We start from the raw sequence: 21,285 nt of genomic DNA on the forward strand, positions 1-21,285 counted from the left end.
CCAGCCGGAGTCTTGCTTCTTTAGATCCATCATTTTCAAAGTTGGAAACAGAAATGCAGAACAGTGGCCAATCTTGGTTGTTCTTGTAGGTAACTGTTTGCTGGACCTACCACGCAAACAGATTCCAGGGCCTGAGGAGCTCCCGGGCCAGACCTACGATGCCAGCCAGCAGTGCAACCTGACCTTCGGACCAGAGTACTCGGTGTGTCCGGGCATGGACGTGTGTGCCCGTCTCTGGTGTGCCGTGGTGCGCCAGGGCCAAATGGTGTGTCTGACCAAGAAGCTGCCGGCCGTGGAAGGAACACCATGTGGGAAAGGGAGGATCTGCCTGCAGGGCAAGTGTGTGGACAAAACCAAGAAAAAATATTACTCGGTAAGTGCTTTTCTTGTCACGCAAGCCCCGGAGCCTCAAGGGCTGAAGTACATTCCTGTGACATATGGAGGGGACTGTCCCCAAAAAGCTCTGTTTCCTGGTTTAAATATTTTTCCTTGAGGGATCTATTTACCACTTCCTCTTTTACCTGCAGGAGTCATCCTCAGCTGTCAATTACTGGAGAAAATGCCAGTCTCGGGTTATACCCAGTAATAAATAAGTAGAGAGCCCAGATTCTGTCTCATTGAGACCACAAGTAGGGCCCCTGAGTCACCACTTGGGAGTTTGCTTTCAAACTGCTCTTCAAATTATTGGAATACATTTGTTTAAATTCAGGAAGGGAATCATAGGAGAGCTGACAGATGATCCTCAGGCATACTTGGTCAGCTCCAAAATGGTCCTCTTCCCCCTCATGGTGTGCCTGCTGCATACTTAGTCGCTCAGTCCTGTCCGACTCTGTGCAAACCCATGGACTACAACCCGCTAAGCTCCTCTGTCCGTGGGATTCTCCAGGGAACCCACTGGAGTGGGTTGCCATTTCGTTCCTCAGGCGGTCTTCCCAACCCACGGATCAAACCTGGGCCTCCCACCTTGCAGACGGATTCTTTAACCATCTGAGGCAACGGCAAGTCATCTAATGTCAGGAACTAAAGTAGCCACACCTGCTCCAGGAAGGCACCGGACCTCCCTCTCTGTACACCCAGTCCAGCTTCAGGTCAGCTCCCACCACCTTCATTGTCAAGCAAAGCACTGGTTCCTTCTCACTTGCAACCAGAGAAGGCAATGGCAACCCACTCCAGTACTCTTGCCTGAAGAATCCCAGGGACAGAGGAGCCTAGTGGGCTGCTGTCTATGGGGTCTCACAGAGTCAGGCACGACTGAAGCGACTTAGCAGCAGCAGCAGCACTTGCAACATTTTCAGAGTCCCTGGAAGGCCTTTGCCATGAGCTCATTGCTTGTTCCTTTCAAGGCTTCCCAGCCAAGCTACCAGTCTCAGATACCCTGACACAGACACCATGAACCATGCAACCAGAGGAGGTTCTTCAAGAATGTCCTTGACAAAAGAGTTACTAATATTTTTCTTTTGGCGTCTCGGCTTCCTGCTGCAGCGTTTCCAGAGGAATCAACCTGGGCTGTCATAACAGGGCTCTTCATTCCCTGTGGTGTTGGTCCATGTGATTGGGTGCTGTTAGTATCTGTCCTGTTTCCTTTCTACTGGGTGTTATGAAGCCAAGCTCGGGTCAGATACGTTTACATGTGACAGATGGGCTGTGTGATGTCTGCAAAGGGGCTGCAGAACTTGAGCACTCAAGAGGGAGAAATGATGGAAGAGTAATCAACCTGGGATCATGCAGCTTCTTTAGCATCACACAGTTCTTTAAAGATGCAGAGTCAGAGTGGACACGAAGTGAACCATGATTCGGTGGTGACTGACAGAAATACACAGAAGGTCCTTGCAGCGTGCTCAGTACTTCAGGTGAAGTACTCAAACCCTCTGGGCTTCTCAGGTGGCTCAGTGGTAAAGAATGCCCCTACCAGTGCAGGAGATGCAGAAGACACAGGTTTGATCCCTGAGTCAGGAAGATTCCCTGGAGGAGGAAATGGCCACCCACCCCAGTATTCTTGCCTGAATAATCCCATGGACAGAGGAGCCTGTGGTGGGCTACAGTCCATGGGGTCACAAAGAGTTGAACAAGAATGAGTGACCAAGCACACACCCATTCAGATCCTCTAGTGCTGGGGGGCAGGGGGCAGAAAAGGTGGATTGTTTAGAATTGGAATCACGTTGCAACTTCAGAGTGTTCAACATCTGTGACCATGTTAAGCTCAGAGATGATCATGTTTTACCTGCGATGACGTTTCCACCGAGTCATTGTATACAAGTGATTTCTAAATGTACATTTTGAAAATTGTCCACCCTTCTGAGTAAAATATCTCCTGTTTTCTATTTTAGACATCAAGCCACGGCAACTGGGGGTCCTGGGGGTCCTGGGGCCAGTGTTCTCGCTCTTGTGGGGGCGGAGTGCAGTTTGCCTACCGCCACTGCAATAACCCGGCACCCAGGAACAACGGCCGCTACTGCACAGGGAAGAGGGCTATCTACCGCTCGTGCAGCGTCACGCCCTGCCCAGCTAACGGTACGCTGCTCCCAAGTGTCAGCAACGACCATATGTCAAGCGTGGTTTGTATTCTGGGGCTTCTTTGGTGGCTCAGTGGTAAAGAGTCTGCCTGCCTATCCAGGAGACATGGGTTCAATTCCTGGGTCAGAAAGATCCCCTGGAGAAGGGAATGGCTCCAGTATTCTTGCCTGGGAAATCCTCTGGACAGAGGAGCCTGGTGGGCTACAGTTCATGGGGTTGCAAAAGAGCCAGGCAGGACTTAGCAACTAGACAACAATGATTTTATTCTAGCAGTCGTCAACAGGAGAGGCTGAAGAAATATTCTGTTAATCTTCTTCCACACTGTTCCACGAGTGTGCAAATCAGGTACAAATACATGAGTGGTTTTTAAATTATTATCATAAACAGTTGAGTATTCTAGGAGTAGGAAAAAATAATTGCTTGTGGATAAAAATCCTTCAACACTGGTGTGTCAAGAGACTGTAGAAAAAAGAGATTTAGCATCTTCTCCTTGAGAGTATTTACATGAATAAGAACGTATCTGAGTTTCAGAAGAGAGTAATAATGTGCTTTTTTTTTTTTATTTTTAGGTAAATCTTTTCGTCATGAGCAGTGTGAGGCCAAAAATGGATATCAGTCTGATGCAAAAGGAGTCAAAACATTTGTGGAATGGGTTCCCAAATATGCTGGTGTCTTGCCCGGAGACGTGTGCAAACTGGCCTGCAGAGCTAAGGGCACTGGCTACTACGTGGTGTTTTCCCCAAAGGTAACTGCTCACAGACCGTCCAGAAACAGTGGGTGCCCTTGGCGGAAATTATTTGGTAGAATGGAGGCTGCACATACCAAATGTAAACAGTCATTATTTGAGGGGTGGCTAGATTTTGGAAGGTTTTATTTTCACCTCTGTAATTTCTGTGTTTTCAAACTTGCTACAATGAATCAAAAGGATTTTGTAAACAGAACAAGTAAATGTTTTAAAAGCTATTTTTTGAAAAAGTGTAACTCTGTCAAGAAGATGAGTTGTGACCTTAACTTCAAAATAGTATTCCTTAGGTACATTTATAATTTGTCGTGTCTGACTCTTTGCAACCCCATGGACTGTAGCCCATCAGCCTCCTCTGTCCATGGGATTCCCAAGAATACTAGAGTGTGTTGCCATGTCCTTCTCCAGAGGATCTTCCCTACCAAGGGTTCAAACTTGCATCTCCTACACCAGCAGGCAGATTCTCTACCACTGAGCCACCTGGGAAGCAAAGATAAATATAAAGGATACTTAAAGTTTGTATTCCCTGCTAGATGGAATGACTGCTTCTCAAAAGAATACTTTTTTCATATTTTTAGCACAAATTATATTTGTAAAGGGGACTATAAAACAAAGTTTTCTATTTTTCTATGTTTTATTGAAGAATTCCATTGGTGATTCATGAAGCAGGATGTCAACATCATTATCCCTGACCGAGACTTTAAAATGTCCTGCACTTTTAATATGAATCAATGTCCCTCTAGATATACACATCATAATTTATGCATGTGAAATTATCCTTTATTTTCCAAAGAAGAGCGTTTTCTAAATTACTGAAGTTTCAGTTCTCACAATCAACATTATACAATGGCTTAAGATACTATTTATCTAATTTGTAAATAGATGTGATATTTAAAACCACCTCTGTAACACATCTTCAGATATTTATGACATATTATTGAAAAATAAGTTAATGTCCCAGTTATGTACATTTTAAAACATTTCATCTTTTATTGTAAAATAATACATTTTCTTTAAAAAATATTATATAAAAAATAAAAGCAAAAACCATCATCTGGAAATATAATCATCCAGAGAGTTGTTAACCTGTTGAGGAATATCCCACCCCAATTAACACACATGCACATATTCATATACTCACAGACATATATGACAAGAGTTTTGTTTATACACAAATACAAAATATGTACATTTATTTGTATAACTATGTGTATTACTTACATGCACAAACCACTAAGAGATCATATATATATATACTATTTTATAACTACCTTTTTCAATATATGCTAATTCTTTTTTTCAAAAATATGCAGTCTCTTCCAGTAAGTACTTTTCTCAGACTTCCCCAGACTCATTTTTTTTTACACAAATTTGTCTCTGTTTGGGGCTTCCCTGGTGGCTCAGTGGTGAACGCTGAGTGGGTTCGATCCCCAGAGGAGAGCATGGCAACCCACTCCAGTATTCTTGCCAGGACCGTCCCATGGACAGAGGAGCCTGCTGGGCCATGGACCATGGGTCTGCAAAGAGCTGGACACGACTGAAGCAACTGAGCATACGTGCTCACATCTCTATTTCAGCATCTCACCATTTCACACAATAGGGAAGGCTTTCCAACATGACAAGGCTGTGCGTGTCCAGCGTAGATTTTCAGTTTTATGACAGTAATAACAAGTATGCAACCAAAAAGGATGCCCACATTCTTGAGCCTTCCCAAATCCTGCTCTCCCTCTCTCCACACAAGTGACACATACTGGGTGAAACAGTCCCACATACTGGGTGAAATATTCTATCAATAGAAAGACAAGACTATACCATGGGGACTTATCGCAGACCCAGAAATGGAGATGAGAACCTTGGGTCTCCTAATACATTCAGATTAAGCTCTAGAGAGAAAGAAGAAAGAAAGGGCATAGCCCTGATTTATCCCAGTTCTTCTTCCTACCAATACGGCAAAGATTTTCTACTCAATACTCCTGGAAACTGTGGCTTTTTTGCGGGAGGCGGGGCGGGGGGGGGGGACATTGTTTATTTTTCTTTTTTTGGTTGTTTAGTTTCTGATATAAAATCTATTCCAATCAAACTTAAAAGTCCCAAATTAAAACTTGATTTTATCAAAGAAATCACGTATGCAGAGCCAGTATTTCCCACCGCTAAGGTGTTTCTCTTATTCAGGTGACCGATGGAACAGAATGCAGGCCATATAGCAATTCCGTGTGTGTCCGGGGGAAGTGTGTGCGGACAGGCTGTGATGGCATCATTGGCTCGAAGCTGCAGTATGACAAGTGTGGCATCTGTGGAGGAGACAACTCCAGTTGCACAAAGGTGGTTGGAACCTTCAATAAAAAAAGGTAATGTGAGAGAACCACCCTTAACTGACCTGAACAAGACTTTCAGTTCAGTCACTCTGTCGTGTCTGACTCTTTGCAACCCCATGGACTGCAACACACCAGGCCTCCCTGTCCATCACCAACTCCCGGAGTTTACTCAAGCTCATGTCCATTGAATCGGTGATGCCATCCAACCATCTCACCCTCTGTCGTCCCCTTCTCCTCCTGCCTTCGATCTTTCCCAGCGTCAGGATCTTTTCAAATGAGTCAGTTCTTCGCATCACATGACTTTAGACTCTTACAAAATTGATAAAGGAGGACTTATTACATCCTAAGCTATCTGTGGGCATGTTACCCACCAGGGCTCTTGGCCTCCTCCAAGCAACAGAAATTGACTACAGGGCATACAAGAAATTCAGGAAAAGCTTTACTGGGGCCCATACAAGGGGAAGCAAAACAACAAGCAACATGCTCCCTTGCTTGCTCGCTCCCCTGAGGAGGGAGAGCTCATTCTTTATACCGGATGAGGGTAGAAAGGGGGACCTAGGTATTTTGCCCACCCTTCTGGTGGTATGACTCAGAGGGTAAAGAATCTGCTTGCAATTCGGGAGACCACAGGTTCTATCCCTGGGTCGGGAAGATGCCCTGGAGAAGAGGGAATGGTTACCCACTCCAGTGCTCTTGCCTGGAGAATTCCATGGACAGAGGAGGCTGGTGGGCTATAGTCCATAGAGTTGCAGAGAGTTGGACGCCACTGAGCAACTAACGCTTTCACTTTCTGGTGGTGTCGAGTGAAGGGGGGTGAGCACAGTACCCTGCTTTTTGCTCCATGCTCTTCAAAAGTGGCAGTTGGGTTTTTTGATCTCTTCGTATTTTGGGGGCCCAGAATTTGCCCCAGCTACACACAGTCGGTCACACATGCAGTTAATTTTTAACCCCATACAGTGTCTGTGAGTTTTGTTGCTGGAGGAGAGGTATGTCCGGGTGCAAGCATTGCAGCGCTGCAGCAAAGCATCCCAGGTCCCAGGCCCGTCTCAGAGGAGGTTTGGCCAGCCTCCCCTTATTAATGCTTTATGAATATGAGAAGGGAAGGCAAGGACGTGAAACGGATCCCGACTGGAAACTTGTGGCACCTCTCAAAGCAGATGGAATCACAATGGCCGTGGCTCCAGGTTTTGTAGAGTGTGAAAAAGGCAAAGAAAAAATCTGTGACATTCCACTTGAGCCGTACCTTGCAGATCTGTTATTCCTGAAACACAATTTAGGAAGAGATGACTGGTTTCCATCTTAACTACTTTTTTTTTTTAAAACAAATAAATTCTCTTTGGCCTGTATTTTTCTTGAGAAAACATTTCTCAAACCAAAATGTAAGTGATCTGCAGTGGTGTAGAGGGCAAGCCTGTTTTTGAGTGCACTACCCTGGTTTCTATCTACTCTATGAAGCATAATATCTGTTTCCTGCTCCCTCTCATGGTCCTTGATTACACTCTTGCTTTAAAAAATGTAAGTTTAGAAAGTAACCAGTTTCTGGCATGAAATATTATACTCTCAGCTAGGATGACTGAGTCAGCTAAAGAGTCTGCAGGAATGCAGAATTGTTTTTCCTCTTCACCAAGACTATCCTTACGCTATGTGGTATTGGTCAGATGGGGCTTCCCAGCTGCCACAGTGGTAAAGAATCCGCCTGCCAATGCAGGAGATGCCAGAGACACGGGTTTGATCCCTGGGTCAGAAAGATCCCCTGGAGCAGGAAATGGCAACACACTCCAATATTCTTGCCTGAAAAATTCCATGGACAGAGTAGGATTACCGTTCCATGGTAAGCTACAATCCATGAAGTCACAAAGAATCCGACATGACTGAGTGTGCACACACACTCACACACATACATTGATCAGGTACATCTGCATTCTTGATGTATGTACTGTGCTGTCTGTAACTGGAGAGCAATATACAAGCCAAGTCAACAAGAAGCATTTCTCAAAACAAATTGCGTGCCATGGTAATGTAAAAAAACTAAAGGTAATCCTTGAGATGATAAAAAAATGTATGGCTTGAGAATTTATTCCATATTAAAATATTCATTCCTAATCTTGTTTGCTAGTGATATTATAATTATTCATCTAATGGTGTTGGACCATCTGGGTCAAAAAGCCTGCAAGTCCAATTATATTCTGCATTTCAGTATATTTCAAAGGTGCAGGTACCTTAGAAAAGATCCAGTCTAATGTTTGCTTTATAAATGATGGATTTGGGACTCTGAAAGTTTAAGATTTATGTAGTTTTACATGACTGAGGAATGTCAAAGTAGAGGCTATAGTTTAGATCATAAAAATAGGATGCACAGGCTATTTGTTAAAAAAAAAAAAGGAAAGAGAGAGAGAGAGAGAGAGAAAAAAGAAGGAAGGGAAAAAATTCATAACCAACAGAGAAATAAAATTATTTTTTAATAGCTTATGTACTATATGCTATGTATTCTTCCTACATCAACTTATAAGACTCTTATAATGCTGCTGCTGCTGCTAAGTCGCTTCAGTCTTGTCCAACTCTGTGCAAGCCTAAGCTAGATTTAGCTTTTAGGTTTTTTATGTGTTTACAGCAAATAAATACGTATTTGCTGTCACACGAAAAGATGAAGGTATTCATGATAGCAACAAGCAGGATGCACCATAAATCCTTGCAAACTGATTTGACCAAGATTAGAATATGTGATGCAAATGATCTTTTTGAGTATCCTGAATAAATTATCTTGACATAGTTGACTGATAAAAAGGAACACTGATCTTGGAGCTGGAATATTCGCAATCCAGCTCTGACTTAGTAATTCCCTAGCCACATGGTCTCGAGGGATCACTCACCTTCTTTCCTATTAACAGCCTTGAAAGTAGAATGGTTTTATTTTTTTAATTTTTTAATATAAATTTATTTATTTTAATTGGAGAATGGAAATAATAGTAATTATCTTGCAAATAAATGTTTCTGTGAGGATCAAATGAGATTATGCATATTAAAATATTTCACTAAGTTCAAAAACCTTCAGGAGCATGATCCTAATTTTAATTCACTCCTCTCAATTTTCTTCATGTCTCTAAAGGGCAGTTCAGTCCTTCTAACTGCCTAGGTCTAAAACTTTGAGCCGTCTTTCACACCTGATGTTCTGTCACACCGCACATCCATTCATCTGCAAATCTGCTTAGTCCTACTTCCAAGGTGTGTCCCAGAATCTGGTTGGTTGCCCCTCACCACCAGGAGGACAAGCACCACCATCCAGTGGTCATCCTCTTGGGCCGTATCAATCCCGCAGTCTTCCCAAGGGTGGCTTCTCAGCCTATGGGTCTTCATGGTCTCTTCTTACCTGAGTCAGATGGTGGCCTTCCTGGGCTCAACTTTTCAGTGGCTGCCAGCTCACTTAGAGTCAGTGTACAAGGCTGTTTTGTAACCTGGGTGATGCCAAAAGCTTTGGTCCTTGCCCTGCTCTGAGTCTCTTCTTCCCTGGACTCTTCTCTTGTTCTGCTCTAACATTCTGGACTTTCCAACTTCCCAACGCTCTTCAAACAAGGCAGGCAGGAGCATGGGCACTATTTCCTCTGCCTGGAACAGTTTTTGACAATATAACCGATGCTTCCTCTAGAATTCCTTTAAATGTCTGCTAAGTGTAACCCCCATCGCCCCCAGGCAGTGACTTCCTTAAATGAATTGGAGAGTCTCTCCCCCTTCCTCCTAGTTCCGCTGTCTTCTTACTCTCCTCTCTTCTCCACAGCCCTCATCAACAGATATAGTCACATAATTGTGTTTGGGGATCTAACTCCCCTGCTCCTGCTAGAATGTCACTTCCATGACAGCATGTGTAGTATGTAAGAATGCGTGTATTCCTTCATGGCAGGTGCTCTTCCTAGTACTATGGAGAAAGCCCTGGACACAAGAAGATTCCCTTTGCAGATAGGTTCATCTGTACCATTGTTCTAGATTCCACATATATGCGTTAATATAATATTTGTTTTTCTCTTTCTGACTTCATTCTGTATAGACTCACTAGGTCCATCCACGTCTCTGCGGAGGGCACAATTTTGTCCCTTTATATGACTGAGTAATATTCCTTTATATATAGCTACCACATCTTCTTGATTCATTCCTCTGGACATTTAGGTTGCTCCCATGTCCTAAATAGGAAGGAAATCCAAAAAAGAGGGGACATTTGTATAAAGAAGAAAGAAGATTCCTTGCCCTGCCATCCACACTTCATACTTCATACTTACATGAAAACAGCTGCATTCAGTCATGGTTCATGCCCAGAGTTTAAATGACACCAATCAGGGTGAAGGAAAACAAATAAGGAATAAAAGGAAATCCTATTTTACTGAAGCATCAAGAAATCAGCACACGAATCTTCATACTGCCCAATGCCTTGAGCTACTCAGTCTGGAGACCTGTCCGGGGCTGAGTTCCCAGTGATTCTCATGAGTATGAGTCAGACTCCAAGAACAAGGATTAAAGAAAAAAGTCTGTGCTGTCTGTTTCTCTCAACCGACATTCTTTACTTTCTTGACACTCTGTTTGGTATCACTTAAACTCTGAACATCACCAGAACATATTTTCATTTAACTGTTAGTAAGTTCAGCTGATTGAGCTAAGGGTTCCATGCACAGAAACGTGGTGAAAGGAGCAGAAATTGGGAGTCCAATGTCCTAGCACTGCCACTGGTTAACTCTAGTGAACTTGGGCAAATTACTTTAATACATCTTCCCTGATGATAGGCTTTTTTTTTTTTTTCCAAACATGTATTTGAGTTTTGTTTAGATTTAGCAGTGTAATTCATTTACACATGGAATTTTTCTGCTTTCCCTTTTTTAAAATTTATTTGTTTCTAATTGAAGGATACTTGCTTTATAGTATTATGTTGGTTTCTGCCAAATATCAACATGAATCAGCCATGAGTAGACATATGTCCCCTCCCTCTTGAACCTCCCTCACCATCCCACCCGTCTAGGTTGTTACAGAGCCCCAGTTGGAGTTCCCTGAGTCATACAGCAAATTCCCATTGACTAGCTATTTTACACATGGTAATGTATGATTTTGTTGTTGTTGTTCAGTCACTAAGTCATGTCCAACTGTTTGTGACCCCATGGACTGTAGCACACCAGGCTCCCCTTTCCTTCGTTAGCTCCAGGAGTTTGCTCAGATTCATGCCCACTGAGTTGGTGATTCTAACCATCTCATCCTCTGCCACCCCCTTCTCCTTTTGCCTTCAGTCTTTCTCAGCATCAGAGTCTTTTCCAATGAGTCAGCTCTTCTCATCAGGCAGCCAAAGTATTGGAGCTTCAGCTTCACCATTTGTCCTTCCAATGAACATTAAGGATTGATTCCCTTTCAGATTGACTGGTTAGATCTGCTTTCAGTCCAAGGGACTCAAGAGTCTTCTTCAGCACTGCAGTTCGAAAGCATCAGTTCTTTGGCGCTCAGCCTTCTTTATGGTCCAACTCTCACATCCATACATGACTACTGGAAAAACCATAGCTTTGACTAGATGGACCTTTGTCGGCAAAGTGATGTCTCTGCTTATTAATATACTGTCTAGGTTTGTCATAGCTTTTCTTCCAAGGAGCAAACATCTTTTAATTTCATGGCTGCAGTCACTGTCGACAGTGATTTTGGTGCCCCCCCAAATAAATTCTGTCACTGCTTCCACTTTTTCCCCTTCTATTTTCCATGAAATTATGAGACCAGATGCCATGATCTTCATTTTTTTAATGTTGAGTTTTAAGCCAGCTTTTTCACTCTCCTCTTTCACCCTCATCAAGACTATTTAGGTAAGATGGGATATTTTTCTCCTGGCTTTGTTTGAAGCCATTATAGAAACATCTCATCTTTTACTATTAGACACTTGGGAAAAAAAAAAAAAAAGATCCTGTAACAGAATCTAATCCAAAATGTACTACGTAAAGAAAGGTAATAAACCAAATTGAGTAGGTAAGCCATATCATCAGCATTGCATCTCCTCTCTTCAAGACAGTAAGAAGTTCTGCCACCTGCCTGGCCATCACTGTAGATCAGATGCCCAGCACAAAGGGGCCTTCCCTGGGACTAAGCCTTCTCTCCAACTCAGAGGAAATGCTTGAGTGGGAAACACACTTGCATTTTCCATATATGGATCAGTTGCCCCATATCCTCTAAACTTGAGTAAGAATTTGAAAGTAAATAAGTAACTTTCATATACATTAGTCAAACTGCACACGCAAAGTATTTGTTTCTATTTAAATAGCTAGGAACCTAAAACATATGGAGACACTAGTATAATTACTTAGAGAGACAAAGATTTTGGCAAAAGATGCCTCCCCTGCACTGGTGTAATGCCTTGGTGCTCAGCTAACTTTCATCCTAGCCTTTTCTGCAAACTTATGGGTATCAGAGATACTTATACCTTTGCCCACTTTCCTGAGCAGAAGATGGATCATTAGAAATCTATCTCATTTGTTGCTCATCATAAAAGCCTCAGTCAGTCCACCATAAAGTTTTGCAAACCCTAGTAATTCTGGGAAATTTGCTAAGGCATTAATGTTTCTTTCTTTCCCCCCTTTTGATACCAGTAAGCTGTGGTTACTCAGTTACAGAATTTTATGTTTTATTTTCTGTCCTGCCCCAGCAAATCCAGAGTGTTAGGTAGAAACAGAATCAGAGCCTCTATGCTGCCTCTGGTCTAACAAATAATTAAGCCCATGGTTTCTCAATTAGTATGCACATTAGAACAGTGGGGGAAACTCCAAAAGTACTGCTCCTTCTGACCCAAAGATGAGGATTTAACTGCCCTGGATTCATATTTGCAGGCTTTGAACTTTTTCAAAGATCCCCCTGTGATCTTAATGTGTATACAAGCTTGAGGAACGTTAATTGAAAGATTTCTGTGAGATTAATTGAGGGTAGATTTTTGTTGGCTTCTGTTTACCTGTATCTCATTTTGTGCCAAAAAGAACATAGAGTAGCTTTGTAAATTTTGAACATCATAATAAAAATGTATACAGGACATCCCTTCGTGGTTTAGTGGTTAAGACTGCGCTGTCACTGCAGGGGGCATAGGTTCAATCCCTGATCAGGCAACTACAATCCCTCATGACTCATGGTGTGGCCAAAAATAATGAGAAAATTTCAAAAATAAAAAAAATCCTGTTGTTTAAAGAAATGTATACCATATAATAGTCTAACTATAATTTTATCTTGTTACAAGAAAACCAACGTTTGAAACCAATTTTAAGCTTTAATAAATTGAAATTTTTAAATTTTAATACACTAAAACTGCACCAAGATAAGGTGATGTGCAAGTGTTAATCATTCAGTTAGTGTCTGACTCTTTGTCACACCATGGACTGTGACCCACCAGGCTCCTCTGTCCATGGAATTCTCTAGGCAAGAATATTGGAGTGTGTATCCATTCCCTTCCCTCCATTCCCTTCGATACCTGCCCAGGGATGAAACCCGGGTCTTCCACACTTTTAGAGAAATTCTGTTTGTGCATCTATTTGTTAAGTCTCTTACTTATTTTTTTTTTCCTTCCTCCCCCCTCCCGCCCCGGCCCCTTTCCTTCTCTCTCCTGTGCCGACATCCCTGCTTCCAGTAAGGGTTACACTGATGTCGTGAGGATCCCCGAAGGGGCGACTCACATAAAAGTCCGCCAGTTCAAGGCTAAAGACCAGACCAGATTCACTGCCTACTTAGCCCTGAAGAAGAAAAACGGTGAGTACCTGATCAACGGCAAGTACATGATCTCCACTTCGGAAACCATCATCGACATTAACGGGACCGTTATGAACTACAGCGGTTGGAGCCATAGGGACGACTTCTTGCACGGGATGGGCTACTCGGCCACCAAGGAAATTCTCATTGTGCAGATTCTTGCCACAGACCCCACGAAAGCCCTTGATGTCCGCTACAGTTTCTTCGTTCCCAAGAAGTCCGCTCCAAAAGCAAACTCTGTCACCAGCCAGGGCAGCAATAAAGTGGGCTCGCCCACCCCGCAGCTGCAGTGGGTGACAGGCCCCTGGCTTGCCTGTTCACGAACCTGTGACACGGGCTGGCACACCAGGACGGTGCAGTGCCAGGACGGGAATCGGAAGCTGGCGAAGGGATGTCTCCTCTCGCAGAGGCCTTCCGCCTTTAAGCAGTGTTTGCTGAAGAAGTGTTAGCCCTGTGGTTACGACCGTCTGCCGGGACGACTGAAAGGATGGCTCGTGGATGCTGGCCTGGTGAACACAGGGTGCACCTAAAGTGCAGAAAGTCACACCCTGCGGTGTCATTGTCAACGAGGAGTCCAATTATGGGCAGAATCTGCCCTCAGCGACCAAAATGAAGGTGTTCACTGCTTCGTGGGACAGTGGTGACCTTGGAACGTGGAAACACTTGCGAGTTCTTGAACATCCCCTGGGCCGAGGAGATTGCAGAAACACGGATGAATGTAGAATCAGGGGACATTCGAAGATGGCAGAGCAGTCTCTCCCTCGTCACCTACCTCTTATAGAATGTCTTCAAAGGCATCATAATCATTTTCATGCATATTATTTACACAGCAGCTTATTTTTATTGTTTGTAAATACATTCTTCCTTGGTATGTCACTTTATATCACTTGGTTCTATTAAAATATATATATATATATTTCTATAAAAAAAAAGTATTTGACCAAAGTAGGTCTGCAGCTATTTCCACTCTTTCCAGTTTCCAGAAAGAGCTGTGGATGTTTTACTGGAAATTAAGAACTTGCTGCTGTTTTAAAAAGAGTTAGTTATACGTTCAGACTACGGGAGATATAATTTTTGTCATAAACCATTTTGACAGCAAGCATCTTCTGAGAAATTCTGAAAAGAAAAAAAGGTCTCAGTGTATCTAGTCATTTAAATATACGCAGGGGTCCATTTATTTAAATCACTAACTGCCTGTATTTTTTCAGGCAGCCAGACAAATTAATGTATCATGAGGAGGTAGGAGAAGTGTTTGTGTGTGCATCAGTATTCAAAGGTCTGAAAATTAATTTCCTCCTGTTAGAATTTAAAAGTAAAAACAAACAAACAGAAAATACCTGCTTCACCATATTTTCAAGTTATATTTTCACAACTGCTTTCTCTCTCTGTGGCTCCTATCTGATATCTCACAATATGTCATATCCATACAGAACACACAGCAAAGTTTTCAATCACGTACAACACTGGTATACCTCTTACCAGCAAGCCTTTATAGTACGTTTTGTTTCCGCTCGTTTGTTTGCTTTGTTCAAGGGTTCTGAACCTATGATGTTTTGGACTTGTTGACGTGGTAGTCAGCCACATGTAGAAGTGGTTATCATTAATGTGGCTAGTGCAAAAAAAAAAAAAAAGAAAAAGGTTAATATTAACAAGACTGTTTCCACACCATGGGCAATAATTCTTTGCATTATTTTTTAAATCCAAGTATACTGATACTGTTAAGATTGTTCCCAGTTAGGAAGCATTTGGTTGTACCAGTGAGTGATGAAATGTGATGGCCTTTGCAAAGTTTGCTCTTATTTCCATAGCCTGTTTAGGTAGATTGTGAGTTGGAATAGTTAGACATGAAAAATTTTTCCAGTTACCTGCATAGAAACTTCATAGGCAATAAACCACATCCCTCTATGCCATGGTTCAGAAAAACTAAAATATTTTATTTTATTTGGTTTTTCTTTGTGAAATAGCACAAACAATTTGCTTTTATGAAATTTTCTAATAATCCTACCAAATGTGCCCTATTATTAGAGATTTGCTTATAAGGATATTAGGGAACTACTATTTGAGTTTTCTTAAGCTCATGAGAGTTTATTTTTGTCATAACATATTTTTAATATAAAAGAATTATGTAATTGATCTTGCTATAGCACATTCATTTCAGTAGACCAAGGAAATGAATGTCTCTGTGTTTCAAGTATTTTCTCAAGAAATCAAAAGTGTTAACCATCTTTTGGGTTTTTGTAGGCTGACTTTGCTTTAGACGTGGTCCTTTTTCATAATCAAGAAACAGTGAGATAATGGAGGCCTGTACAAGACTGGTAACCTCCATTTGATGAAGGTACCAGATTTGAGGCACTGAAAGCAAAGCTGTTCACATCAGTAGAAAAAAATAAAAATAACACTGATCATTTGACTATGCCGAGAGAATTAACAGACCAGCTTTACTTTTTCCAATATTCAAAATAACTTGAATCAAGTAATTCAGCTATGGCAATTTTTTAATCTTTTGTGGTTGTATTGGCAGTAACATTAAAAAATAATTGAAGAGCAAACGTGATTGTCTCCTATTCTGCTTCTCCATACTGTATTCATAGATTTTAAAATATGATTTATCAATGATTCCAATTTTCCCCAAATACCGAAGTTTTACACTTCTTGTAGGAGCAATCCTAGAGACTTTAAAATAAATAAACCACTATTCCATGCTTCTATCTAAGGGGCTTTTTTAGTTTTTTTTTTTTTTTTTCTTGCATGGGTATCAGTAGATTGACTAAGGAATGTATGTCTAAACTCCTGAGAAAATATAAACTGGAAACTGAAATTTAGAGAAATGGAGTGTTGGATAGACACAGAGAATGATGAGCAAAGGGAAAATCCTCACTATATGCAAAGTAATTTAGTTCAGTTTCAAGTTGTGTTATGCCTTTATTTTTTCCATAGTTGCATCTTGAATTAAGAGTATAAATTTCCTAAAAAAAAAAAAAAAAAGAGTTTAAAAGAGTTTGTCTGAAAATGCTCAGGTTAGTAAGAATCTAATCACACTCACAAAACTAAACACTCCAAATTGTTTCAGTAGCTAAAAGGGAGCCCTGAACAATAAAACATTTATTTCTTCTGGAACAGAAAATGTCAAATGAAGCCCTACCTTGTTGTTTAGAGGTTTAAGGACGTTGTTTTAATTTATTCAACCAATTCAATTTCCTCTGCCTTCCTGTGGAAACAGTTTAAGCACATTAAGAATGAAGGGGTTAATCACAGACAAAAAAGTTGCAGCACTGAAAAAAAAAGTAATTTATTGTTTTTGCAACTGGTATGTGAATTTGTGTGATAAAATTATTTATTCTTATTTAACAAAAATATGTGCAAATTCTTCTATATTTAAGATGTTCTGCTGTTGTCCTACTTTTTAATTTATGCTTCATGTTTGTGTATAAAGTACACTTTGTGAGTTTACATAATATATGGCACTGGTTGCTTTTGTATTTTTTTTTTTTTACTGAAAGCTTTCTGTGTGAAACAGGTGTATATGTGTATATTCCTCATGTATTCTTGTTCTGATACTGTCCCATTCCTTTCTAAGGACATTTTAGTTTAATCTTCCGTGGCTAGTAGTGTTCATCACTTGTAGTTATGTTAACAGGTCTTTGGGTTCCTAATCTTCCCAAACCTCAGCTAAGGAACACATTTATTCAAGGAACTAAAGTCTAAATTTAAAACTAAAGTATATAGGTAGCATGGAAGCTTCAAGTAGAATCTAAGACAATTCAGAATCAGGTCCATACCCTTTCACTGACAAACTTGGACAAGGAGCAGTTGATATATCACAACCTCCAAATAATATCAGTGATAATAAAGCAAAATAATGCCTTCTGCTGCTTTAGAAACCCTTCTTAACATTAATATCATTTCCTTTCAGCATCTTTAGGAATTTATAAATGAGAGTAAACAAATCAGATTTAAATGATTTAGATGTTCATAGTCATAACTGTTTCTGCATAACTGTTTCTGTAGTCACAACTGTTTCTGGATCTCCATTGATATGATATGATGTTTTGCTATTACAAGTTAATCTTTTGGAGGGATAATAGGATTTGGGAAAGCACCTTTGGACACACAGTTGATCAGATCAGTCTTTGGTTCTGATGTTTCTCCCCTTGGCTCCTATACTAACAAGGTCATTTTAATGGTTTAGGAGAGGACAGCAGCCAGATCCAAAGAAGTTCAGGACTTGTGCTATAACTTAGAGTTCACTGTGAAATAAGATCAAACTTAACAACCGCTGGATTTTGCTAATAGTTTATGGCTGAGTATGAAATCTTATCTGCATGATCAGTGACTATTATTAATCTATTAATAGTCAAACTTGAAGTCATAGAAACACCTTATTTTTTTTTAACATTTCAAAGCTACAAAGTAACCTCTGAGTTACTATTTTATTCTATATGAATGACCTTGACAACAGAAATGGCCATTCAAGTGCAGGGTCAAGGTGATCTATCATATAGACACACAGAAAAGGAACTTTTATGTTTTATCTATTATTTTTCTAATTTGACAATAACCTGTAGTTTTAGGTTATCAAACAGGTAGACCAACTAAGTGGGTAAATCAACTAGCCCACTGAAAAATACAATCTTTCTATTAGCTCCCTGTTAGCATGAACTACGGTGCTTCCTTTGTAGCTCAGCTGGTAAAGGATCTGCCTGCAATGCTGGAGATCTGGGTTTTGATCCCAAGGATAGGAAGATCCCCTGGAGAAGGGAAATACCTAGTCCAGTACTCTGGACTGGAGAATTCCATAGACTGAATAATCCATGGAGTCGCAAAGAGTTGGACACGACTGAGTGAGTTTCACTTTCACTTTCACTCACATGAACTACAGAAATGACTTTTTAAGTTACAGCTCTTAAACACATCAATCTATACTGCATACTGAATGTTCTATTCAATTAATATATGAGAACATATTGAAACACCAACCCATGTATCAGTGATTCAGAAAATGAAAATATACATAGTGTTCAGATCAGGAAAGCACTCCATCTGGCTATCCTATTGCCATGACATCATAGCTGGCAATGCAGATTTTGTAGAAAAGATAAAGGAATGTCTTGTTAGAAAATGTTGGTTTTAAAATGGAATAGGACTGAAATATATATATATCTATATCTATCTATATATATATATATATATATATACGTTAACTTACACTCTCTTAATGTTCTCACACTAAAAGTAAGTTTGCTGTCTGTGGTGCATATCTCACATCTCCACCAAGTAGTCCATGTGCACTGCCATAGGTCAAGTGAAAAAAATATATAATGGCCCATCATCCTATTGCGGGTTTGATCCTTGGGTTGGGAAGATCCCCTGGAGTAGGAAAATGGCAACCCACTCCAGTATTCTTGCCTGGAAAATCCCATGGGCAAAGCAGCCTAGTGGGCTACAGTCCATGGGGTTGCCAAAGAGTCTGACATGACTGAGCACACCCACACACATCTTCCTATAAGGCACTGCCACAGCAGAATGATCCAAGTCTAACACTGTGAGGACAACTGTGATTTATAAATAAAACAGGGATTTTTTTTTTTTTTTTACTTTTCCTTTGGCACATCCAGTGAACAATTGCAATCTTTGTCAAGGTGCTAGCACTTTCAGTGACCCAACTGCCAGATGCAGTATTTCTGAGTTACTATTTTATTCTACATGATTTCTTGGTCTACAAGAAAGAAAGAGCTCTTTAAGTCTTTTTGTCAAGGCTGGGCACAACTTGATAATCAAAGTTTGGGAAATTGTACCTAATGGTCATTCAGATTGGCAGGGTTTAGTGACAGAAGCTCCATGTCCATTGAGGATATTTAAGGTGACATCCACACTTGAAAAGCATCAGGTCACCATAGCCGTTTTAGATGAGTCACATTCCATCATGTACTAAGCCATCAGCATTCCTTTCAAACAAACTTGTTTCAAGTTTCTTATACACAAAAAAACTTTTGTGTATATTTGGCTGGACTTCAAGTTTTGCAGTATTTTAGGTCTGTACACTTGGCTACTCTATCTCCATCTTTTCTGTAACAATTCACAACATATTAGAAACATTTCACCCCATGCTGAGTATATCTAAGATAGAGTGTCATACTGTGTGACTTTGTGAAACTAGACTTTGGATTAAGAAATTTATATTGTCTCTGGATGGTATTTTTGCATTACACACTCCAGCGTAACATAAATGTAGGAGTTGACAAATACTGCTTACATTTTAATAAGATCGTTCATCAGCGGAAATCATGCATGTGCTTTGTAAACAGACTGCAAATAAGTAAACAGATTGCAGGAATATGTTGGATTTGATATGGGCAGTAGCCACAGATATTTGATTTCTATATTAATGTCTGTGAGTCAAGTCAGGTAATAAACCAAAATAGGTGTAGAACTGATATTTTTAAGTCTTGAAAGATACTTTCAAGGCAGAGTAAAATATTGAAGATTTACATGCTGTATACAAGCAGTAAAATGTAAGCTGCTTTTTACTCTCAATTTTCCAGAAGTGATGGCATTTTTTCAGTAAATATAATGCTGTTGGAAAATCAAAAAAAAAAAAAAAAAGATCTTGGAAAACTAAGACGGGTCTTGTTTACAATGTCTCTTCAGCTTTGGCATATTTCAAACCTGAAACAACTATTGGAAGCATTACTGTGTTTTGTAGCCTACCTTCCACAACAGCTCTGTTATTCAGGTAAACCACTTGAAATAAAATGTTTGGGACCTTTACTGTAATAGTTTTCATTAAGGAACAATATCCTATTTTGTAAAGCATTTCCTTATGTGTGACTTTAAACTGTAAAATTAAACATTGGTTTTGTGGTTTCAGTGGGCATAATAAATGTAAACTGTAAAATAGGTTAAAGTATGTACGGCATATAATATGTTTTAGAGGTAGAAACTACTGTCTATTTATTCTTAATTTTCTCATAACAGGAATAGGACCAAGCTAGGTCTTAATGAAGCCCCAGGTTCTCTATAATTTCTACCATCTCTCATTCACTTTGGCACAGGCCTTTAATACTTTGTCTATCTTAAACTATAATGACCTTTTGCTTCAAGTTCTTCTTACTAGAGCATCAGCCCCTACATCTGTCTAGTATCAAACTTCTGATGTTAAATTGGAACCACAAGCAACATAACCTACCTACTTCAGCCTTAATTTTACAAAGATAAATGTATTCTAGCTATAAAATTAAAGAGCCAAAATAATAATGCATGCATGGAAATTTAAAAGGCATTAACATTCACAGTCCATGGGATCGCTAATAGTCAGACACAACTGAGCGACTTCACTTTCACTTTTCACTTTCATGCATTGGAGAAGGAAATGGCAACCCACTCCAATGTTCTTGCCTGGAGAATCCCAGGGACGGGGGAGCGTGGTGGGCTGCCATCTATGGGGTTGCACAGAGTCGGACACGACTGGAATGACTTGGCAGCAGCAACAAAAGGCTATTTATTTGGTATCAAATTTACAGCATTAAGATTCTGAAAGACATGAATTCCTTCTAAAACTGAAATCATTACTAGTTAGTGTACATTGCAAACACTGAATTTCTCTCTCTTATCAAATAGTATTTCAGAATTGTACTTTAAATTTTCTCCTTGGTAGGATGTATAGTGTTGAAAGAAATAATTTAAAACACTTAAATATTTAAAAGTCTGGTATATTGTAATTTAAGATTATTGAACACCTCTTTGTGTCAGGCCCAATAATAAATATCTCACAAACTGTCTCCCAGATTTTCCATCCCATGAGCCTTAGGACATTGGTCTTAAGATACCAACACTGCAGATGGCCCTCAAATCATAACAATTGTCGTGGTCGTCTAGCTGCCGCCAAGGACCAAGCACTAGTATAATAATCTTAGATATTTGTCATCAGTTATTGGCTTCTTAAAGTACTAGGAGTCTGAGGGAGGGGTTGCAGGGTGC

The 21,285-nt window shown here is 40.4% G+C and overlaps 1 protein-coding gene across 1 annotated transcript in view; it reads left to right on the forward strand.

Moving 5' to 3' along the window:
• Positions 1–16,313, forward strand: part of ADAMTS5 (ADAM metallopeptidase with thrombospondin type 1 motif 5) — a 53,566-nt gene extending 37,253 nt beyond the window's left edge. The window contains exons 5-9 of the mRNA XM_013965221.2: positions 90–373; positions 2,328–2,511; positions 3,084–3,259; positions 5,429–5,604; positions 13,190–16,313. Of these exons, the coding sequence (XP_013820675.2) occupies positions 90–373; positions 2,328–2,511; positions 3,084–3,259; positions 5,429–5,604; positions 13,190–13,757 (1,388 nt within the window). The 3' untranslated portion in view covers positions 13,758–16,313. The remainder of the gene's footprint in view (positions 1–89; positions 374–2,327; positions 2,512–3,083; positions 3,260–5,428; positions 5,605–13,189) is intronic.

Source organism: Capra hircus, chromosome 1 (assembly GCF_001704415.2).
Source record: "Capra hircus breed San Clemente chromosome 1, ASM170441v1, whole genome shotgun sequence".
Taxonomy (NCBI): domain Eukaryota; kingdom Metazoa; phylum Chordata; class Mammalia; order Artiodactyla; family Bovidae; genus Capra; species Capra hircus.